The 15,188-nt window shown below is 64.4% G+C and overlaps 1 protein-coding gene across 4 annotated transcripts; it reads left to right on the top strand.

Moving 5' to 3' along the window:
• The first annotated feature begins 4,802 nt into the window (after positions 1-4,802).
• Positions 4,803-13,704, top strand: ZNF335 (zinc finger protein 335). 4 transcript variants are annotated; one of them, XM_087720715.1, is made up of 26 exons: positions 4,803-4,952; positions 5,212-5,334; positions 5,449-5,586; positions 5,881-6,018; positions 6,126-6,278; positions 6,803-7,052; positions 7,529-7,706; positions 7,800-7,912; positions 8,050-8,068; positions 8,278-8,394; positions 8,487-8,563; positions 8,657-8,817; positions 9,310-9,542; positions 9,639-9,702; positions 10,252-10,346; positions 10,434-10,660; positions 10,783-10,894; positions 11,022-11,324; positions 11,427-11,569; positions 11,660-11,799; positions 11,963-12,051; positions 12,460-12,540; positions 12,625-12,708; positions 12,792-12,857; positions 12,944-13,154; positions 13,380-13,704. In XM_087720715.1, the coding sequence occupies exons 1-26, from the start codon at positions 4,874-4,876 to the stop codon at positions 13,475-13,477; spliced, it is 3,492 nt and encodes a 1,163-aa protein (XP_087576841.1). In that variant the 5' UTR covers positions 4,803-4,873; the 3' UTR covers positions 13,478-13,704. The 4 variants fall into 4 exon arrangements, with proteins under 4 accessions (XP_087576841.1, XP_087576840.1, XP_087576839.1 ...); XM_087720714.1 differs by lacking the exons at positions 4,803-4,952; positions 5,212-5,334; positions 5,449-5,586; positions 5,881-6,018; positions 6,126-6,278 and having other exon boundaries at positions 6,908-7,037; XM_087720713.1 differs by lacking the exons at positions 4,803-4,952; positions 5,212-5,334; positions 5,449-5,586; positions 5,881-6,018; positions 6,126-6,278 and having other exon boundaries at positions 6,910-7,052; positions 10,786-10,894.
• The last annotated feature ends 1,484 nt before the right edge of the window (positions 13,705-15,188 follow it).

The raw sequence follows: 15,188 nt of genomic DNA, 5'->3' as shown, positions 1-15,188 counted from the left end.
AGGGGAGAAAGGGGGAGAAGCCCACCTGGCTGGGGAGGGGGCGGTCTCAAGGGAGAACTTCTCATCGCGGGCTGCGCGCACAGAACTGCCGTCCCACAGTGGCTGGCAGGTTGTTCCGGGGGGGGGGCAGCTCCTGCGCCCTCCCCGCCTTTCTTCGGCTCCTGCTTCGGAGGTCCCCGAGCGGCAGAAAGCATCAACTCCTGCCGCCCTCCCTCCTCTGCCCCCCGTGAATGGGCTAAGCGCACCTTGCGCCTGGGGAACTCAGGGGAACCTGGAGGTAGGGGCCCCTCCCTGGGAAGCACAAGGCAGAGTCCCCCAGGCGCCCCCCCCCAAGACTCCCAAAGTCCTGGTGAGGAGGGGGCAGCGGAGCGGTGGACTGCTGGGGTGGGGAGGGGGCTCAGCCAGGATGGGAGCAACAAAGCAGCTCCTCTGGAGAGGGAGGTGGGGCTGGGCTGGGTGGAGGCAGGGCCTCCCAAGGGCTCCTGTTGGTCCCCAGCACAGCCCACCTGCCATCGGCCCCTGTGTCACCACAGCCGCCCGCTCTGAGGGGCCGGGAGACCATGGTGGGGGAGGGCCAGAGCCGGGGTGGTGGTGTTTGTGGCGGCACAGCCGCCTTCCTCCAACAGCAGCCGAAAACTTGGCTGTGGCTCTCTGAAGGGCAGGACACGCCGTCGACGTGGGGTACAGCCACCCCAGCCATAAGGCAAAATAGCCATCCATGCCTCTTGCGACGCTGGGACAACCGTCAGAAGAAGAGACGACTCGCCCTCCGCTTACAACAGTCCCTTTATTGACTCTTCAAAGTTACACTTCGGCACTGGGAAAAGTGACCCTTTTTTTCACACAACTGTCACAAGTGGCACCATGGTGACATGATCAAAATTCAGCCGCCTGGCAACTGGTTCGCACTTATGACGGTCGCAGTGACGTGGGGTCACGCCATCCCCTTTTGCGACTTGATAAGCAATCAGGAGGTTGGATTCACTTAACGATGTGAGTGAGATATGCTTATCAAGGAAGGTCTTAAAACGGGGCAAAACTTGCTGAATGTCCGTCTTAACAACAGAAATTTGGGGCCGAATTGTCATAAGTCAAAGAATAACCATGTATTGAGCAACAAAGGAAGTTATTCTGGCTTCAGGGAGGTCTCGTGAAAAGCAGCTTTTTAAAGACTTTCACAATTTGTCTCCTTGTTTTAGTACAATTATTATATTATTTTAAGGAGAGTGCTGGCTCCAGGTGGTTAATTCTCTTAACGTGAAGCTTTCCAGTCAAAGAAAAAAGTTTGTCTCAGTATTAATTGCGATTTGAAATGAGGATGCTAATAAACATAAGGTTAGTTTTTCACCCAAAGCTACCGGTAAATGACAATAAACAAACATGAGTTATACCAATAAACATTCTACGAAATTTGTTGCACAGTAAACGTTTACATCTTAAGTCCGTAGTTGTGAAATTCCCGTGTGGTTAATGCTAAAGTCTCCATTAGAGACAAAAACAAAAAAAGGAAACAAAACAAACAGCAGAAATAAAGTTATTTGGTTTCCTGGTTCCTCTTTTTTTGCACTTCTAGTAATTTGCAGTGCTTCACATGCTGCGTCTGTAGTGGATTGTTCTTGCTCAAATCTGATTAAGCTGTTCATTATACCTTTCGGATTCCATGAACACCAGGTAGAAGTTGTGTGTGGTGGTGGCGCCTACTGCCAATTACCTCCACTAGACCGATACGATCGCATCGATTAGGCCTCCTCCGAATTCCATCAGCCGGCCAATGTCGACTGGCAACTACCCGGAGGAGGGTCTTCTCGGTGGCTGCTCCGACCCTCTGGAACGAACTCCCTGTGGAGATTCGGACCCTCACCACCCTCCAGGCCTTCCGCGCCGCCCTAAAGATCTGGCTGTCCCGGCTGGCCTGGGGTTAAGACCCTAACCCCACTCGAATTGTGTGACTGTTGTGTTTTTAAATGATGTAGTGTCTTTATGTTGTAAAATGTTTGTCCTCCCCCCCCCTTTTGAACTGTGAGCCGCCCTGAGTCCCCCCAGGGAAAAGGGCGGCATAAAGGGAAAATGAACATGAATGGTGGTGGGAGTCTGGGGTGGCCTCCCTGCCCAACAGGCCTGGGGCTGGACCAGGCCCACTCACTGGTCAGGTTCAAGGTCCCATTCTGAGCTGGCCTTGTCCCAGGTCTGCTTTTGGAGCGATTGTGCCCCAGAGCTGGCAGTAGCACCCACCCCCTTCATCACAGAGGGACCCAGCCTAGTTGTGCTCCCCCCCCCCCGTCTGCTTCAAGGTGGGGCAGAGAGTCGGAGAGTCAGAGAGACACCTCAACGCAGCTGGGTGCTTCCTGGCTCCAGCCTGGCCTTTGTGGTCCTGGCTTGTTTTGCAGAGTGGCAAATGAACCTGAGTGATGAATCAGCCCCTCTGAGGCTGCAGGAGGCCAGGAACCGCAGAGGGGGCCTCAAAGCGGCAAGGAAGAGGGGAGGAGGCTGGGGGGGGGGGGCAAGGAAGGTCAAGGCCTGCCCTGAACTCCTGGCACCCCTTCCTCAACTCTGGGCCTGGAGAAAAATCCATGGGTTTTCTTTAAATATCAAAAAAGTCAGATTTTTAAATTTAAATTGGATTTTATTAGATTTATTTTAATAAAATGCTTTTGGAGTAAAAATCTATCTATAGTTTTCTATTTAAGATACATTAATAATTTCATTTATTCAGCATGAAACGGAGCTTAGGGATGTGGCGTGAGGAGGCTGCATATGCTGCAATGTTTACATTTTTGGTCAATTCTACAAGCTAAATAGGAAACCTTCATTTGTTTGCAAATAATCACACGAAAGAGTTTAACTACCAGCAAGAACGAGAACTTACATTTAAACAGCGCCCGTCATTTCAGAGCCACCCTGGCAGCCCCTGTTGGTGGGCATCCACTCACCTGCTGCCCGCCACGTCCCTCACCTTGTGGTGCCCCTGCCGCACCTCCGCCCCCCCCCCCATTGAAGTGAACGGGACAGCCGGAGAATCCCCAGAGGGTCAGAGGAGGAGGAGCCGCTGCGGGACAGAGAGACCGCTGCTCTTTAAAAGCCACGATTTGAATCCAGTGGGTTTAAGTCAAGCCTTTTTACTAGCGATTTCAACCACGATTTCAATCGACTTGATTTAAATCAAATCCGCCCTGCCTGGAGCTACTCTCTGCTCACCACCTGCACGAGACGCAGCAAAGGAGGGCATCCAGGCTGACCTTCCCTGCCTGGTGGGGAAACTGAGGCAGCTCAGATCAGGGACCTGCCAGGAAGGGGGGGGCTTCGTAACCGGCATTTTTATGCCAACAGCAGCTGATCTCAGCCTCCCTGAGACTCTGGGGGGGAAGGAGGCCCTTCCTTCAGTGGCCCCCATGCCTAAGCCGTCCCCTTTGGGAGCTGATGCCACCCCTGGCCTTCCAATGTTCCCAGGCGACACGGGGTCCCAACTGAAAGGAAGCAATCCGATGCCAGGGGGAGGGTCCCCCAAGACCCTTCTTCGCAGGAGAAGGGATCTCCAGGGCCCCCATCCCTCCCTCCCTCGGGAAACAGCATCGTGTCCTCTGCTCTCCTCAAATAGGTAGCCCACAGTCCCAGCAGAAGCAAAGTTTTGAGAGAAAATGCACAATCATGAAAACCTCCCCAGCCCCCTTCCTCCTCTCCCCCCCCAAACCCCAAAGGAAACAACCCCCCACCCACTTTGTGCAGACAATGTTTGTTGTGTGTTCCCAAACACTAAAACTGCAGCCACAGGCAGAAGGACGGCCCCTCCCTGTTCTAAAGAAACCACTCACCCCAAGGGGGGGGGGATGTTCCTGGAGGGGGGGGCAGGCCCACTTAGCCCCTTGTCCTCCTTTAAAAGCTGCAGAGCCCCCCCCCCTCTTAGGTTTGGCCCAGCAACCGCTTCAGGGAGAAGGGGGCTTGCAGGACCCCTCCCCTTCAGGGGTCTCCCTACTCCCCCCTCGAGGCAGAATCGCTTGCAGCCCCCCCCCGCCCCTCCCCCGCCCTTGGAGGCAGGGTGAGGCAAGGGCTCTTCCGGGCAGCCTTGTGCAACCTGGATGAAGCAAGGCTCCGGCTGAGCCAGCCCCCTCGGGCACGGACGGGACCCTCGCCGGGGGCTCCTAATAAGGCAACCGATAATAAGGGGGAAGCGGAAGCTGTGGGGGGAGGAGGCGGGCAGGGCTGCAGACAGAGCTCCGAGGAGCCCCCGGACCCTCCTGCGCCCCTTTCGGCCCCAGGGGCTTCCCTTGCGGGGAGGGGCGGGGGAGGAACCCCAACTGAGGGAGGGGAGGGGGGGAGGGGGCGCAGGGTGAGTGGAAAAGAGGGGGGCAGCATAGAAGTCGGCGCCTGCCTGGCAGGGGGGAGTCAGCGGAGCCCCTCCCGCAATGCCCCCCTCCCCCAGTGGGCATCCAGGGGGGCTCAGAGAGGGGAGGCAGGTGGGGGGGGTCCTGGGAAGACCCTGCAGCGACCCTTCCCCAAGCAGAGCCCACCCCCAGCTCCCCCACCGGCCCTGCGGCTGCAACCGGCGCCCCCGCCCCAGACCCCCTCCCCCCCGCTAAGCCGGAGCCCCCTCCCTCCCCCCCCACGGCACCCACCGCCGCTCCCTCCCGGAGGAGCCTCTGCAAGAGAAGCCGGGAACGGAAGGCGGCCCCGCTCTCGGGCCCCGCCCCCTCCCCTCCTCCGCGGGGGACGCACGCGCGGAAAGGCCGGCGACGCTTCCGCGGAAGCCGACGAAAAGTAGAGCCGAGTAGAAGCGCAACGCGTCACGTGCCCCACAAAAGTAGTTCCGGCGGCAGCGTCGTCCCTGGCGGTGGAGGTCCAGGGCGCCGAACCCCTCCGCCGGGCGAGAGAAGCGGTCATGGCGTCTTCGCCGGTGCCGGAACGGAAAGCGGAGCCGCCGACGGAGCGCCCGGAGCCCCTCGGCGGCGCGGCGGCAGGTGAGGCGGGGGCGGCGCAGGGCCGGCGGGCGTCCGCGAGGGCTCCGGGCCGGCGGAGGGGCGAGGAGCGCTGGGCAAGATGGCGGAGGGGGAGCGGGGCGCAGGCAGTGCCAGGGGCAGCCCGGACCCCTCAGGCCCCGCCAGGCTGCCAGGGAGGGAGAGGGAGGGAGGGAGGAGCGCGGGGGTCCCAGGCCACGCCCCTCGCGCGCCCCCCGCAGCCCCCCCGCCCCGCTCACCCCCCGCTTCCCCCCCCCCGCAGCAGCAGCAGCAGCAGCAGCAGCAGAGGACGCTGCCCCGCAGAGCGACGGAGGAGACGCCGAGGCCAGAAGGAGGAGGGAGGAGGAGGAGGATGGGGGGCCGCCCCCCGAGGAGCCCCCCCCGGGTGAGCCGCTGCCCCCTCCCCTTCCTCTAACCCTAACCCTAACCCAGGGCGGGGGGGGGCGTCTGGGGGGGGTCTCGGGGGGACTGACGGCGCTTCCTCCCCCCTGTGCGGCAGGATGCGGGTGGGGGGCGTCGGCCGAGGAGCTGGTGGAGGTGGTGGTGGTGCAGCGCTTCCAGTGCCGGCGGTGCCCCTTCCGCAGCGCCGCCCGACAGACGCTCCTGCGCCACGTCCAGCGGAGGCACCTGCAGCCAGGTGGGTGGGGAGGGGCTCTGGGAGTGGGGGGGGGAAGGTCTTGGGGGAGGGGGTCTTGAAGTGGGGAGGAGGGAGGAAGGAAGGGGGTCAGGGTGGGGGGAAGGAGGGGTCTTGGGGAGAGGGGGTCTTGGGGTGGGGGGGAGGAAGGAAGGGGGTCTTAGGGTGGGGGGGAGGAAGGGTCATGGGGGGAGGGGTCATGGGGGGGAGGAGGAGGCCTGCAGTCCCTGGACTCTTAGGGGGCAGAGAGGTGGAGGTTAGGCCCCACTGGCGGCTGAGGGTCTCTTCTGCCTGCAGGGGCCTCCCCAGGGCCGAAGAGGGGCCGGCCACGCAAGGGGGCTTTGGTGCCAGAGGCCCAGAAGGAGCAGGAGGAGGAAGCAGAGCAACAGGAGGAGGATGATATTGTGGATGCCGGAGCCATCGATGACCCGGAAGGTAAGAGGGGGGTGGGAGGCAACGAGGCCCCCTCCCCTCCTTTCTGCTGCTGCTGCTGCTGGGGGTCCCCAACACACACAGACCCCCCTCTGCCCCTCCCTCTGCAGTGGACAGCGACTACAACCCAGCGGAGGATGAGCCCCGAGGACGCCCGCCCAGGGTCAGCCGCCCGCTGCCTCCCTCTCCCAAGCAGGGGCTGCGGCGGCGGCCAGGGAGACCCCGCAAGTTCCCACGCCTGGAAGGGCCCCCTCAGCCGGCAGGTAAGGAGGAAGGGTGGGGGGGAAGGTATGATGGGTGAGGGGCAAAGACGCTCGTGGGCTCCCAGCACCCGGTGAGGCTCCCTTGGGCTGCCCTCCATCCCGGAGGCTCTGCAGGGCCAGAGCCCCAGGTCCCCTCCTGAGTGTGGCCCCTGCAGGGAGGAGAAGCAGGGAGGGTCTCGGAAGGAAGAGCCTCTGCGGCTGGCAAAGGGGCCTCCGGGCAGGAGTGGAGCCCTCCCCCTCGTTTGTGGGCCCCCTTGTGCGTTTCCTGCTGTGTCCGGAGGGCTGCAGCTCCTGACGCTCTGCCGGTCAGTCCTTGACCTCTGGCCCCCCTCTCCGCTTCTGAGGCCTGGTGAGGGGCAGCCGGCTCAGGAGGCTCTGAGACCCCGCAGCCCCTTTGCTTCCTGCGTCAGAGCAGAGACCCCACTGGGGAACAGGATCCGTAGAAATCACGGGGGGCTTTTCCTGGGGAATCCCTCTGGCCATTGGCCGCTGCTGCTCCCATGGCTGATTTCTTCCCTCGGCAGGCGGTGAAGCGGAGGAGGCCGTCTCCTCCCCGTGTGTCCCGCAGGGGAACCCGCAGAGCTCCGAGACGCCCAGCTCCTCGGGCTCCGTCCCTGATGCCACCGGTCGCCTGGCGGAAGTGGCGGTGAGCCAGTCGGATTCGGAGAACAGGGACCCCTCCTCGCACGGCCAGCCCGAAGCGCTTCCCCGTCAACGAGGCCGGCCCCCCCATCGCTTCCTGGGCAAGAAATACCGCAAGTACATGGGGCGAAGGTGAGAGGGGATGGGGCTTTAGAGGGAGGCTTCTGGCCGGGACCCCCATGTAACGTTCCTGTGGTTCGCCCATGAGGCCAATGTGGAGAAAAGACAGGAGACGACCTTTCTCGGGATGGAGCGACCCAGATTGGGGGTCTGAGAGCCCCTTTTATTGAGATAGGACAAAGGCAGGAGGAGCAATAGCATGTGGTTAAAAACAGCCTGTAAAAGTACAATTTCTAATCTACTGCTTAGGGAAGTTCTGTCTATATATGGTCAAATCCTGGGCGTCATTGGTAGGGCACATCTCAGGATGTTATGTTATGCACTATCAGGATGTTATGGAGTTTTAGGAGTTTGTTTTCTCCTGTGTGGTTCAGCGTGGCTCTGCATGCCCTGTTATCCACTGGGCCATGGGTGACCACTACGCCTGCACAAGGAATTATATTACAACACCCCCAGGTGACAACCCCTCCCCCTGTGCCTCCCCACAGGTACTGCTACAAGTCCGCCAAGCCCTTGATGCGGCCGTACCTGTGCCGGATCTGTGGCTCCCGCTTCCTGACCCACGAGGACCTGCGCTTCCACGTCAGCTCCCACGAGGCCGGGGACCCCCAGCTCTTCCGCTGCCTGCAGTGCAGCTACCGGTCCCGGCGCTGGTCCTCTCTGAAGGTGAGCCCACCCCCCCCCTTTGGCCCCCTCCCAGCAGGGAAGCAGCCATTGCCAGGAGCCTCCAGCCCCTCCCTCCCTGCTCCCCCCCTGCAGGAACACATGTTCAACCACGCGGGGAGGAAGCCCTACAAGTGCGAGGAGTGCGATTACACCAGCGTGTACAAGAAGGACGTCATCCGCCACTCTGCGGTTCACAACCGAGACAAGTGAGCGCGGGGCAGGGTGGGGGGGAGCTCCCCGGACCCCCTTGTGACCTTCTGTGGCCTCTGAAACCCTGCGGGGGTCTTCATTCCGTCCTCTGCTTTCCTTACGAAGCCCCTTCCCCTCCTTTGCTCTCTTTCAGGAAGAAGAGAACCGACCCGGTAAGCAAGGAGGGTCTCCTGAGGGCGGCATCCCCCCCCCCACCTATCCCTGCCTCCAGAGCGCTTCCCTGATTGGGGGGGAGGGGGCTGCAACAGCTTGGCTCTATTTGGGAATCCCCCTTGTTTCTGGAGTACCTGGCCCGGGCCGGAGGAGCAGCAGAGGGTCTCCTGCAGAGGCCGACCCACCGGAGTCTCCCCCCCCCCTCCAGGCTCCCAAGCGCAGCGCCTTCCCCTGCCCGGTCTGTGGCCGAGTCTACCCCATGCAGAAGCGGCTCACCCAGCACATGAAGACGCACAGCTCCGAAAAGCCCCACATGTGCGACAAGGTGGGTGGGGGCCTGCCAGGATGGGGGGGAGGGGGTCTTAAAGCCTCTCCTCCTCCTCCCCCCCCCCGGCTGACCCCTCAGCTCTCTCGCAGTGCGGGAAGTCCTTCAAGAAGCGTTACACTTTCAAGATGCACCTGCTGACCCACATCCAGGCGGTGGCCAACCACAGGTGAGCGGGGGCCTGCGGGGGGGGCCGCCCGGCTGGGCTCTGCCGGCAGCGTCTCCTGGGGACAGCCGCTCACGGGGGCTCTCCTGCGGGCAGGTTCAAGTGCGAGTTCTGCGACCACGTCTGCGAGGACAAGAAGCTGCTGCTCAACCACCAGCTGCTGCACATCAACGACCGGCCCTTCCGCTGCGGCCTCTGCCCCTACGCCACCGTCCGCGAGGACTTCCTGCTCTCCCACACGGCCGTCAAGCACACAGGTGGGCTCGGCCGGAGGCTTCGGGCAGGGCTGCCCACCTGAGGCTCCGCTGCGGCTTTAGTTGCGCCCATGATAACAACCATGGTAAATTGACGCGCTGCCCGACTGCCACCCTCCGGGCCCTTCAGAGCCGCCGAAAGGCCTGGGAGGAATGCCACAAGCAGAAGCCGGCCAGGGCGGAGGGGGCATCGGTCATTGCCCAGGGGAAGGGGCTGCTCTTTGTGGCAGGGCGGGGAGCCCTTGGCGTTCCCAGGGGACAGGCCCTGCTGCAGCACCCCGGACCCTCAGCCACAGGCCTCTGGAGGCCAGCCCTCTTCGGCCCACACCAGAGGGCCCCTTGGCTGCCCCAGTGCCACCCGTGTGCCAGTCGGAGCAGGCACAGCCACGTCTTGGGGTTTTGGCTCCTCCTGCGGAGGGAGCGATTGGGGGGGGGGTTGGAGCTGGGCGTGGCGAAGGGGAAGGACGGGCGCTGAGCCTCTGGTGGCCCCTGCAGGCGGGAAGCCCTTTGGCTGCGACCTCTGCCACTTCTCCACCAAGCACAAGAAGAACCTGCGCCTCCACGTCCAGTGCCGCCACCCGGAGAAGTTTGCGGAGTGGGTGCAGCTCCATCCGGAGGAGGCGCCCTGCCGCCGGCGCCCCTTCTTCACCCTCCAGCAGATCGAGGAGCTGAAGCAGCAGCACTGCCAGGGCCAGGCGGCCCCCGAGGGCCCCCCGCCCAGCCCCCCCGTGAGTGGCCCCAGCCCCCCCACCCCCACCCTTGGGGAGGGGCCCTTGTGCCGCTGGGGCTGCTGTGGTGACCGGCTGTCTGGCTCTTCCCCGCAGGTGCCAGGACCCCCGGACCCTCCCCAGGAGCCCCTGCAGGGCGCCATCCTCCTCTTCGAGCCAGGTACCTGCTGGGGGGGGGGGCAGGGGATTGCTGTGGGGGGGGTCGGGTAGCGAGGCAGAGGCCTTTTTAGGTGGGCAGAGCCTGAGGGGGGCTTCTGACTCCCCTGGGACAGGAGTGGGCTAGCAATCCCTGCCCAGCTCCCCCCACGTAGCCCCTCCCTCTCTGGGTGGGAGACCTCCGAGCGGTTCAGTCGTGGGAACCGGGCCAAAGTTTTCTTACTCGTCTAAGTAACGTCTTCAGTTGAAACGGACGTTTGGGGGAGTCTGATATTCGGGGAGTTGCTGAAATGAACCAATTCTTGCCGTGCAAACTGCCCGGGGGAGGGTGGGGGGGGGGCGGAAGGGGGAGCGTCCTCCCATTATCGGGGTCTGGGCACAAGGCTGGCAGGAGGGAAAACACCCTGAGGCCAAAGAGACCCCCCCCCTTCCCTCTTTCTGGGGAGGCCTGGAGGGGAATGTGAGTGGATCCTGTGTGCTGAGAGATCCCTTTCTCGGGGGAGGGGGGGAGGGCAAGGTTTAACTTCGATCTCTTCCCCCCCCCCTTTCCCAGAGGTGGGGGGCTCGGCAGAGGTGACCACGCAAACCGCCCTGGACCTCCTGCTGAACATGAGTGGCCAGAGGGAGCTGCCTTCCAGTGCCCTGGAGGTGAGGCTGGGGGTTGGCGGAGGGGGGGGGGAGGCAGAATGTGGGGAGGGGGCAATCTGACCTGGCTCTGCTCCCCCCCACCCACAGGTGGCTGTGGTGAAGGCGCCCTTGGAGTCCCAGGGCCAGGGAGAGGAGGAGGAGGAGGGGGAGCTGCAGAGCGGCCTGCTGACCCCCCAGGGGACGGAGCAACGGGGGGCCCTCCTCCAGCCCTCCACGGGCCCCTCCGAGGTCCAGCACATCACCGTCCCCTTCTGCAGCGCCTCCGAGTACAGCGTGGTCTCCGGCAACGGGGAGGTTGCCAGCACGCTCTACGGGTGAGGACTCCCCTGGGGAGGGGCATGGGGGGGGTGAGAGACAGGGGGGGGTCCCTTCAGCCCCTCGGCTGAGGCTTCAGCTCCTCCTCTCTTGGGCCCATTTCCCTCCCTCCCTCCCTCAGCAGCAAGGACGAGGCCCCTGGCGAAGCTGCGCAGGCCCTGATTCAGGACTCCCTGAAGGAGGACGCCACAGTGCCCGAGGGGCCCCAGCAGCCCCCACCGCCTCCAGGGGAGGTGAGCCAGGGACCCCCGGGAGGCTCCGAGGGGAGGGGAGAGCCTGGAGCCGCCCAGCGTTTGCTGTTGGGGGCAGTTGGGGGTCAGCTGCTGACCCCCTGGGCTTCTCTGCCGATTCTCCCCGCAGCCGCTCAGCGGGGAGCCCCTGCCGGCCGTCCCGTGGCCAGTCGTGCGCTGCCTGACCTGGCAGGCCCAGGAGCAGCTGGAGCCGGAGGCCGGCGATCTCCCCCTGGTCCCCTCAGAGCAGGCCGTGGCCAGGGCCCCCCCGGGCAAGAAGCCCCCCCCGGCCAAGAAGTTCTCCTGCAAGATCTGCAGCGCCACCTTTGCGGGCCGGGCGGAGATGGAGAGCCACAAGAGGGCCCACGCCAGGCCCAGCGGCTTCAAGTGCCCCGATTGCCCCTTCACGGCGGCTGCTTGGCCAGAAGTCCGGGTAGGTGCTTTGGGGGGGTGGGGGTGGAGGGGGCGGCTGTGGGGGCTGCAGGGCTTCCTCCGGGAGGGGCCCCCCTCTCACGCACACCCCCTCTGGCCCCAGAACCACCTGCAGCAGCACGCCAACCTCCGTCCCCACAAGTGCCAGCACTGCAGCTTCGCCTCCAAGAACAAGAAGGACCTGCGCAGACACACCCTGACCCACACCAACGAGAAGCCCTTCGCCTGCCACATCTGCGGCCAGAGGTAAGCCCGGGGGGGCGTCCTTGGGGGGGGGGGCTGGGGGGAGTCCGGTCTTGGCAGCCGAGTGACGGCAGCCCTCCCCCCCGCCTGCAGGTTCAACCGCAAAGGACACCTGAAGTTCCACACGCAGAGGCTGCACAGCTCGGAGGGGGGGGCGGCCTCCGAGCCCCTCCCCACCGCCTCCCAGACCATCATCCTGAAGAGCCCCGAGGAGACCCTGGCCACGCTGCAGAGTAAGCGCCCCGGGTGGGTGGGAGGGGGCTTCCCCCAAGCCCCTCCTGCTTCCCTCCTCCTGGCATTCGGCCCCGGGGGCTGCAGGGGGCTTGGCCATTGGCTGTCCTTGGGGGGGGGGTGTCTGGCTGGCATCCTGACCTCCTCCTCCTCCCCCCCCCGCAGCGGCTCTGCAGTCCGGCCCAGAGAGGCTCCAGCAGGCCCTGGAGCAGGAACACATGATCGTCACCCAGCAGGAGGGGGACCCCAACGAGGTGAGGAGGCTCGGGGGGGGGGGGCTCAGCTGAGTCTACCCGGGGGACAGCCCAAGGTCAGGGGGCAGTTCAGGGAGGCCCCCCACCCCTCCGGGTGAGATCCTATGGCCAGAAAAATGGGGAGGGGGCTCCAGCTGGGTTGGCGGGAGGCCTTTGCTGCGTTGGCCCAGCCAGAATCCTGAGGGGGGGGAGGGAGGGTCTTCGTGCAGATGGAGAGAAAGGCCCTCGGGGGGGTGGTCACTTCTGATGCTCTTTGCGCTGCTGCCTCCTGTCGGCATGTGGGGAAAACAGGCAGTCGTCAGTCGTCCCCCCCCCTCAGTTCTCCTCTTGCCCCCCCCCCTGGCCTGGCCCCTCCCTGCCGTGGGGCAGCTGGGCCGGGTGCGAAGTCTGGGCCTTGCTCTCCTGCAGGAGGAGGCCACCTACATCCAGGAGATCCTGGCCACGGCGGACGGGCAGATGGTGCAGCACCTGGTGACCACTGAGAACCAGGTCAGCCCACCTGTGGCCACCCCGGGGGGGGGAGTTTGGGACTCTGGCCACTCCCCCCCCAATAATCTCTCCCCCCCCCCAAAGGTCCAGTACATCATCACCCAGGAGGGAGTCCAGCAGCTGCTGCCCCAGGAGTTCGTGGTGCTGCCTGAGGGCCACCACATCCAGGTGAGCCCCCCCTCCCTCCCTCCCACAAACATGGGGGGCCCTCCCCCCCCCCCGATGTCTGACGTTCCCGGCTGCTGTTTCAGGTGCAGGACGGCCAAATCACCCACATCCAGTACGAGCCAGGGGGGCCGTTCGTGCAGGAGCCCCAGGTAGGAGGGTCAGCCGTGGGGCGGGGAGGCTGGGGCCAGGCGGAGCTGGTGGGGGGGAGTCTGACGGATGCCTTCTCCCCACACAGATCCAGTACGTCCCCGTCTCCCCTGGGCAGCAGCAGCAGCTCCTCACCCAGGCCCAGCTGGAGGCCGCGGCCCACTCGGCAGTGGCCGTCATTGGGGCCCCCGGGAGCAGCAAGGAGACCCCCGCGGAGCAGGAGCTCCTGCCCGTCCCCTTGGGCCGACCGGCAGCCGGCCTGGGCAAAGTGAAAAGCCCCAGCTGCCTCTTCTGCACAGGTGCCTCAGGGGGGCCTTTGAGTGTGGGGCTGAATCCTCTGGGCCTGCCCTAGATCCGCCCCCCCACCTCCTCAGAAGGCTCCCTGTCCTTTCGCCTGGGGGGACCAGAGGCTGCCCTCTCCCTTCCCCCTCCCAGCGGCCAACGATGGGGTTGGAGGGGTGGGATAGGGACAGCCCCTTCCCCTCCCTCCTCCTCCTCACTCGTCCCCCCCTCTCCCTCTGCAGCAGTGGCCGACGTGGCCGTGGCTCCCTTCGGCACGGAGTCTGGGCCGGAGCAGCTTCAGCCGGGCGTCCACTACGACATCATCACTGTGGCAGAGTGACCGGCCTCCTCCTTGGACCGGCCTTCCGTCCGGAAGGTGCCTCCCGCAACCGCCCCGCTTCAGCCGCTGCTCCTACTCGGCTGCCCCGCAGGTCACCTGGCAGGCCAGGTTGGGGGGGGGCTCTTCGCAGGGATGCCCAGCCGAAGACCCCCGTCTGCAGCCCCTCCCCCCTCGCGAGGACTCCCTGGGGGAGGCACTGCTGAATAAAAAGGGCCACTCGGTCTGGACTTGTGCGTGCGGCTCTTGTGGGAGGGATGGGGAGAGCGGGGGCCCTTCCTACCCACCATGCCATTCCCCCCCCCCCCGAGACAACCCCCCTCCCTTTCCTGGCCGCCCAGATGTTGGCTGCTCCTTTGGCAGAGTTGGTGTCGGATTAGAACTGCTAATCCGGGAATTTAACGCAGAGCTTTGGCCTCGTCCTGATGGCGCTCAGCAGGGCAAAAGGCCCCCTCCCCCAAAGGGCACCTTCAGCCAGGTGCCAGGCAGGGCTGGGCAGGTGGCACAGGATGCAGGCCCCCCCTCTGCCCCAGCTGTGGCCTCTGCCAGGCTCAGCCGTTCCAGCTGTGTCCCAGCAGCACATTAGCAGAGGGCAAGCGGGATTACCAGCCGTTATCGGATCAGGCCCTCATCGGGGGCGGGGGCAGGGGGGGAAGGACGCGCTCCAGAGGAGACGGCCAGTGTCTGCCCAGCCAGACCACGGCCGGGATCCCCTCCGTCTCTGCCTCTCCTGCTTGGTGGGGCCAGGAGGGCAGGTGGGGCCAGGCTGAGGAGGGAGGGTGGTGAGGAAAGTCTCGGGGGGGGACGACCTCTGGCTCTTCTGGTTGGGGCTGAGGAGTTTGGCAGGTATGGGAATGGCAGCTGAAGGCGCCCCTCCGATGCTCCCACCAGGACCCCCCTGAAGCTCTCTGGCCCAGCCCTCTGAGGTACCCGGAGGAGGCCTTGAACCGTGGCTCTGCACACCCGAGGAGCCCCAGTGAGGGGGGGGGCACCTGGTGCCTCCTGATAGGCCCCCTTGATTGGCAGCCCAAGAGAGAAATCTCCCTGCCCCCCAAGAGAGGAGAGAGCCTGCCAGTCACCTGAGGCCGAGGAGGATGGACCGGACCTTTTGGAGGTTCTTTCTGGGGGGGGGTCTCTATGCTGCCTGCCTCGGGGGTGGGGGGGACCCAGCCCTTGCTCTGAAGCAGATTCTCCCTGGGGCCGAATGCGGAGAAAGCCCCTGCTGGAGCTGCGGAGGGGAGCAGGGGGAGGGTCTCCGGGCTCCCTCCTGAAGCCAGCCAGCCTCCCTGCCCAGAAAGGCGGGGAGTGTGTGTGTGTGCAAGTGCTTAACCTGCCACCCCAAGGAGGGGCTGCGTTGCCCAGCAGGGTCTTCCCAGCTATGCTGGAAGAGGTGGGCCGTAGATCCCCCTACCAGCTAATTCACAGCTGTATTTTGCACACTTGACCAGTTCACACACTTGCTGAGGGCACTTCCGCCCAGAGAGAGGACATGCTGGGCCTGCTTCGTCTTCCCTGGCGCCTCCATGGCCAAGAGGCCTCTGGGTTGCCCTGAGCCCCTTCACGCCCAGGGAAAAGAGGGAGGGGCTCTTCTCTGGGGGCGGGGGGGGGGAAGGGGAGGCAGCCAAAGGTCTTCTTCACACAGCCCCCTTCCCCGGATGCTCCTTGGCCTCCCAGCTGCCTCCCCACAAGGGCCTGAGCCGGAGATGTGCCTGGA

The sequence above is a fragment of the Thamnophis sirtalis genome, unplaced genomic scaffold (genome assembly GCF_051295495.1).
Source record: "Thamnophis sirtalis isolate CommonGarterSnake01/CBP01778 unplaced genomic scaffold, rThaSir2_p1.2 scaffold_7, whole genome shotgun sequence".
NCBI classification, from domain to species: domain Eukaryota; kingdom Metazoa; phylum Chordata; class Lepidosauria; order Squamata; family Natricidae; genus Thamnophis; species Thamnophis sirtalis.
Note: the sequence above shows the minus strand (reverse complement) of the source record. Positions and strands in the feature narration are given on the sequence as shown.

Coding starts and splice junctions, on each gene's coding strand:
- ZNF335 (XM_087720715.1), top strand. CDS start 4,874: ATGGCGTCTTCGCCGGTGCCGGAACGGAAAGCGGAGCCGCCGACGGAG. Junction 10,661..10,782: donor GTTGCCAGCACGCTCTACGG/GTGAGGACTCCC, acceptor TCCCTCCCTCAG/CAGCAAGGACGAGGCCCCTG. Junction 12,709..12,791: donor CTGAGGGCCACCACATCCAG/GTGAGCCCCCCC, acceptor CTGCTGTTTCAG/GTGCAGGACGGCCAAATCAC.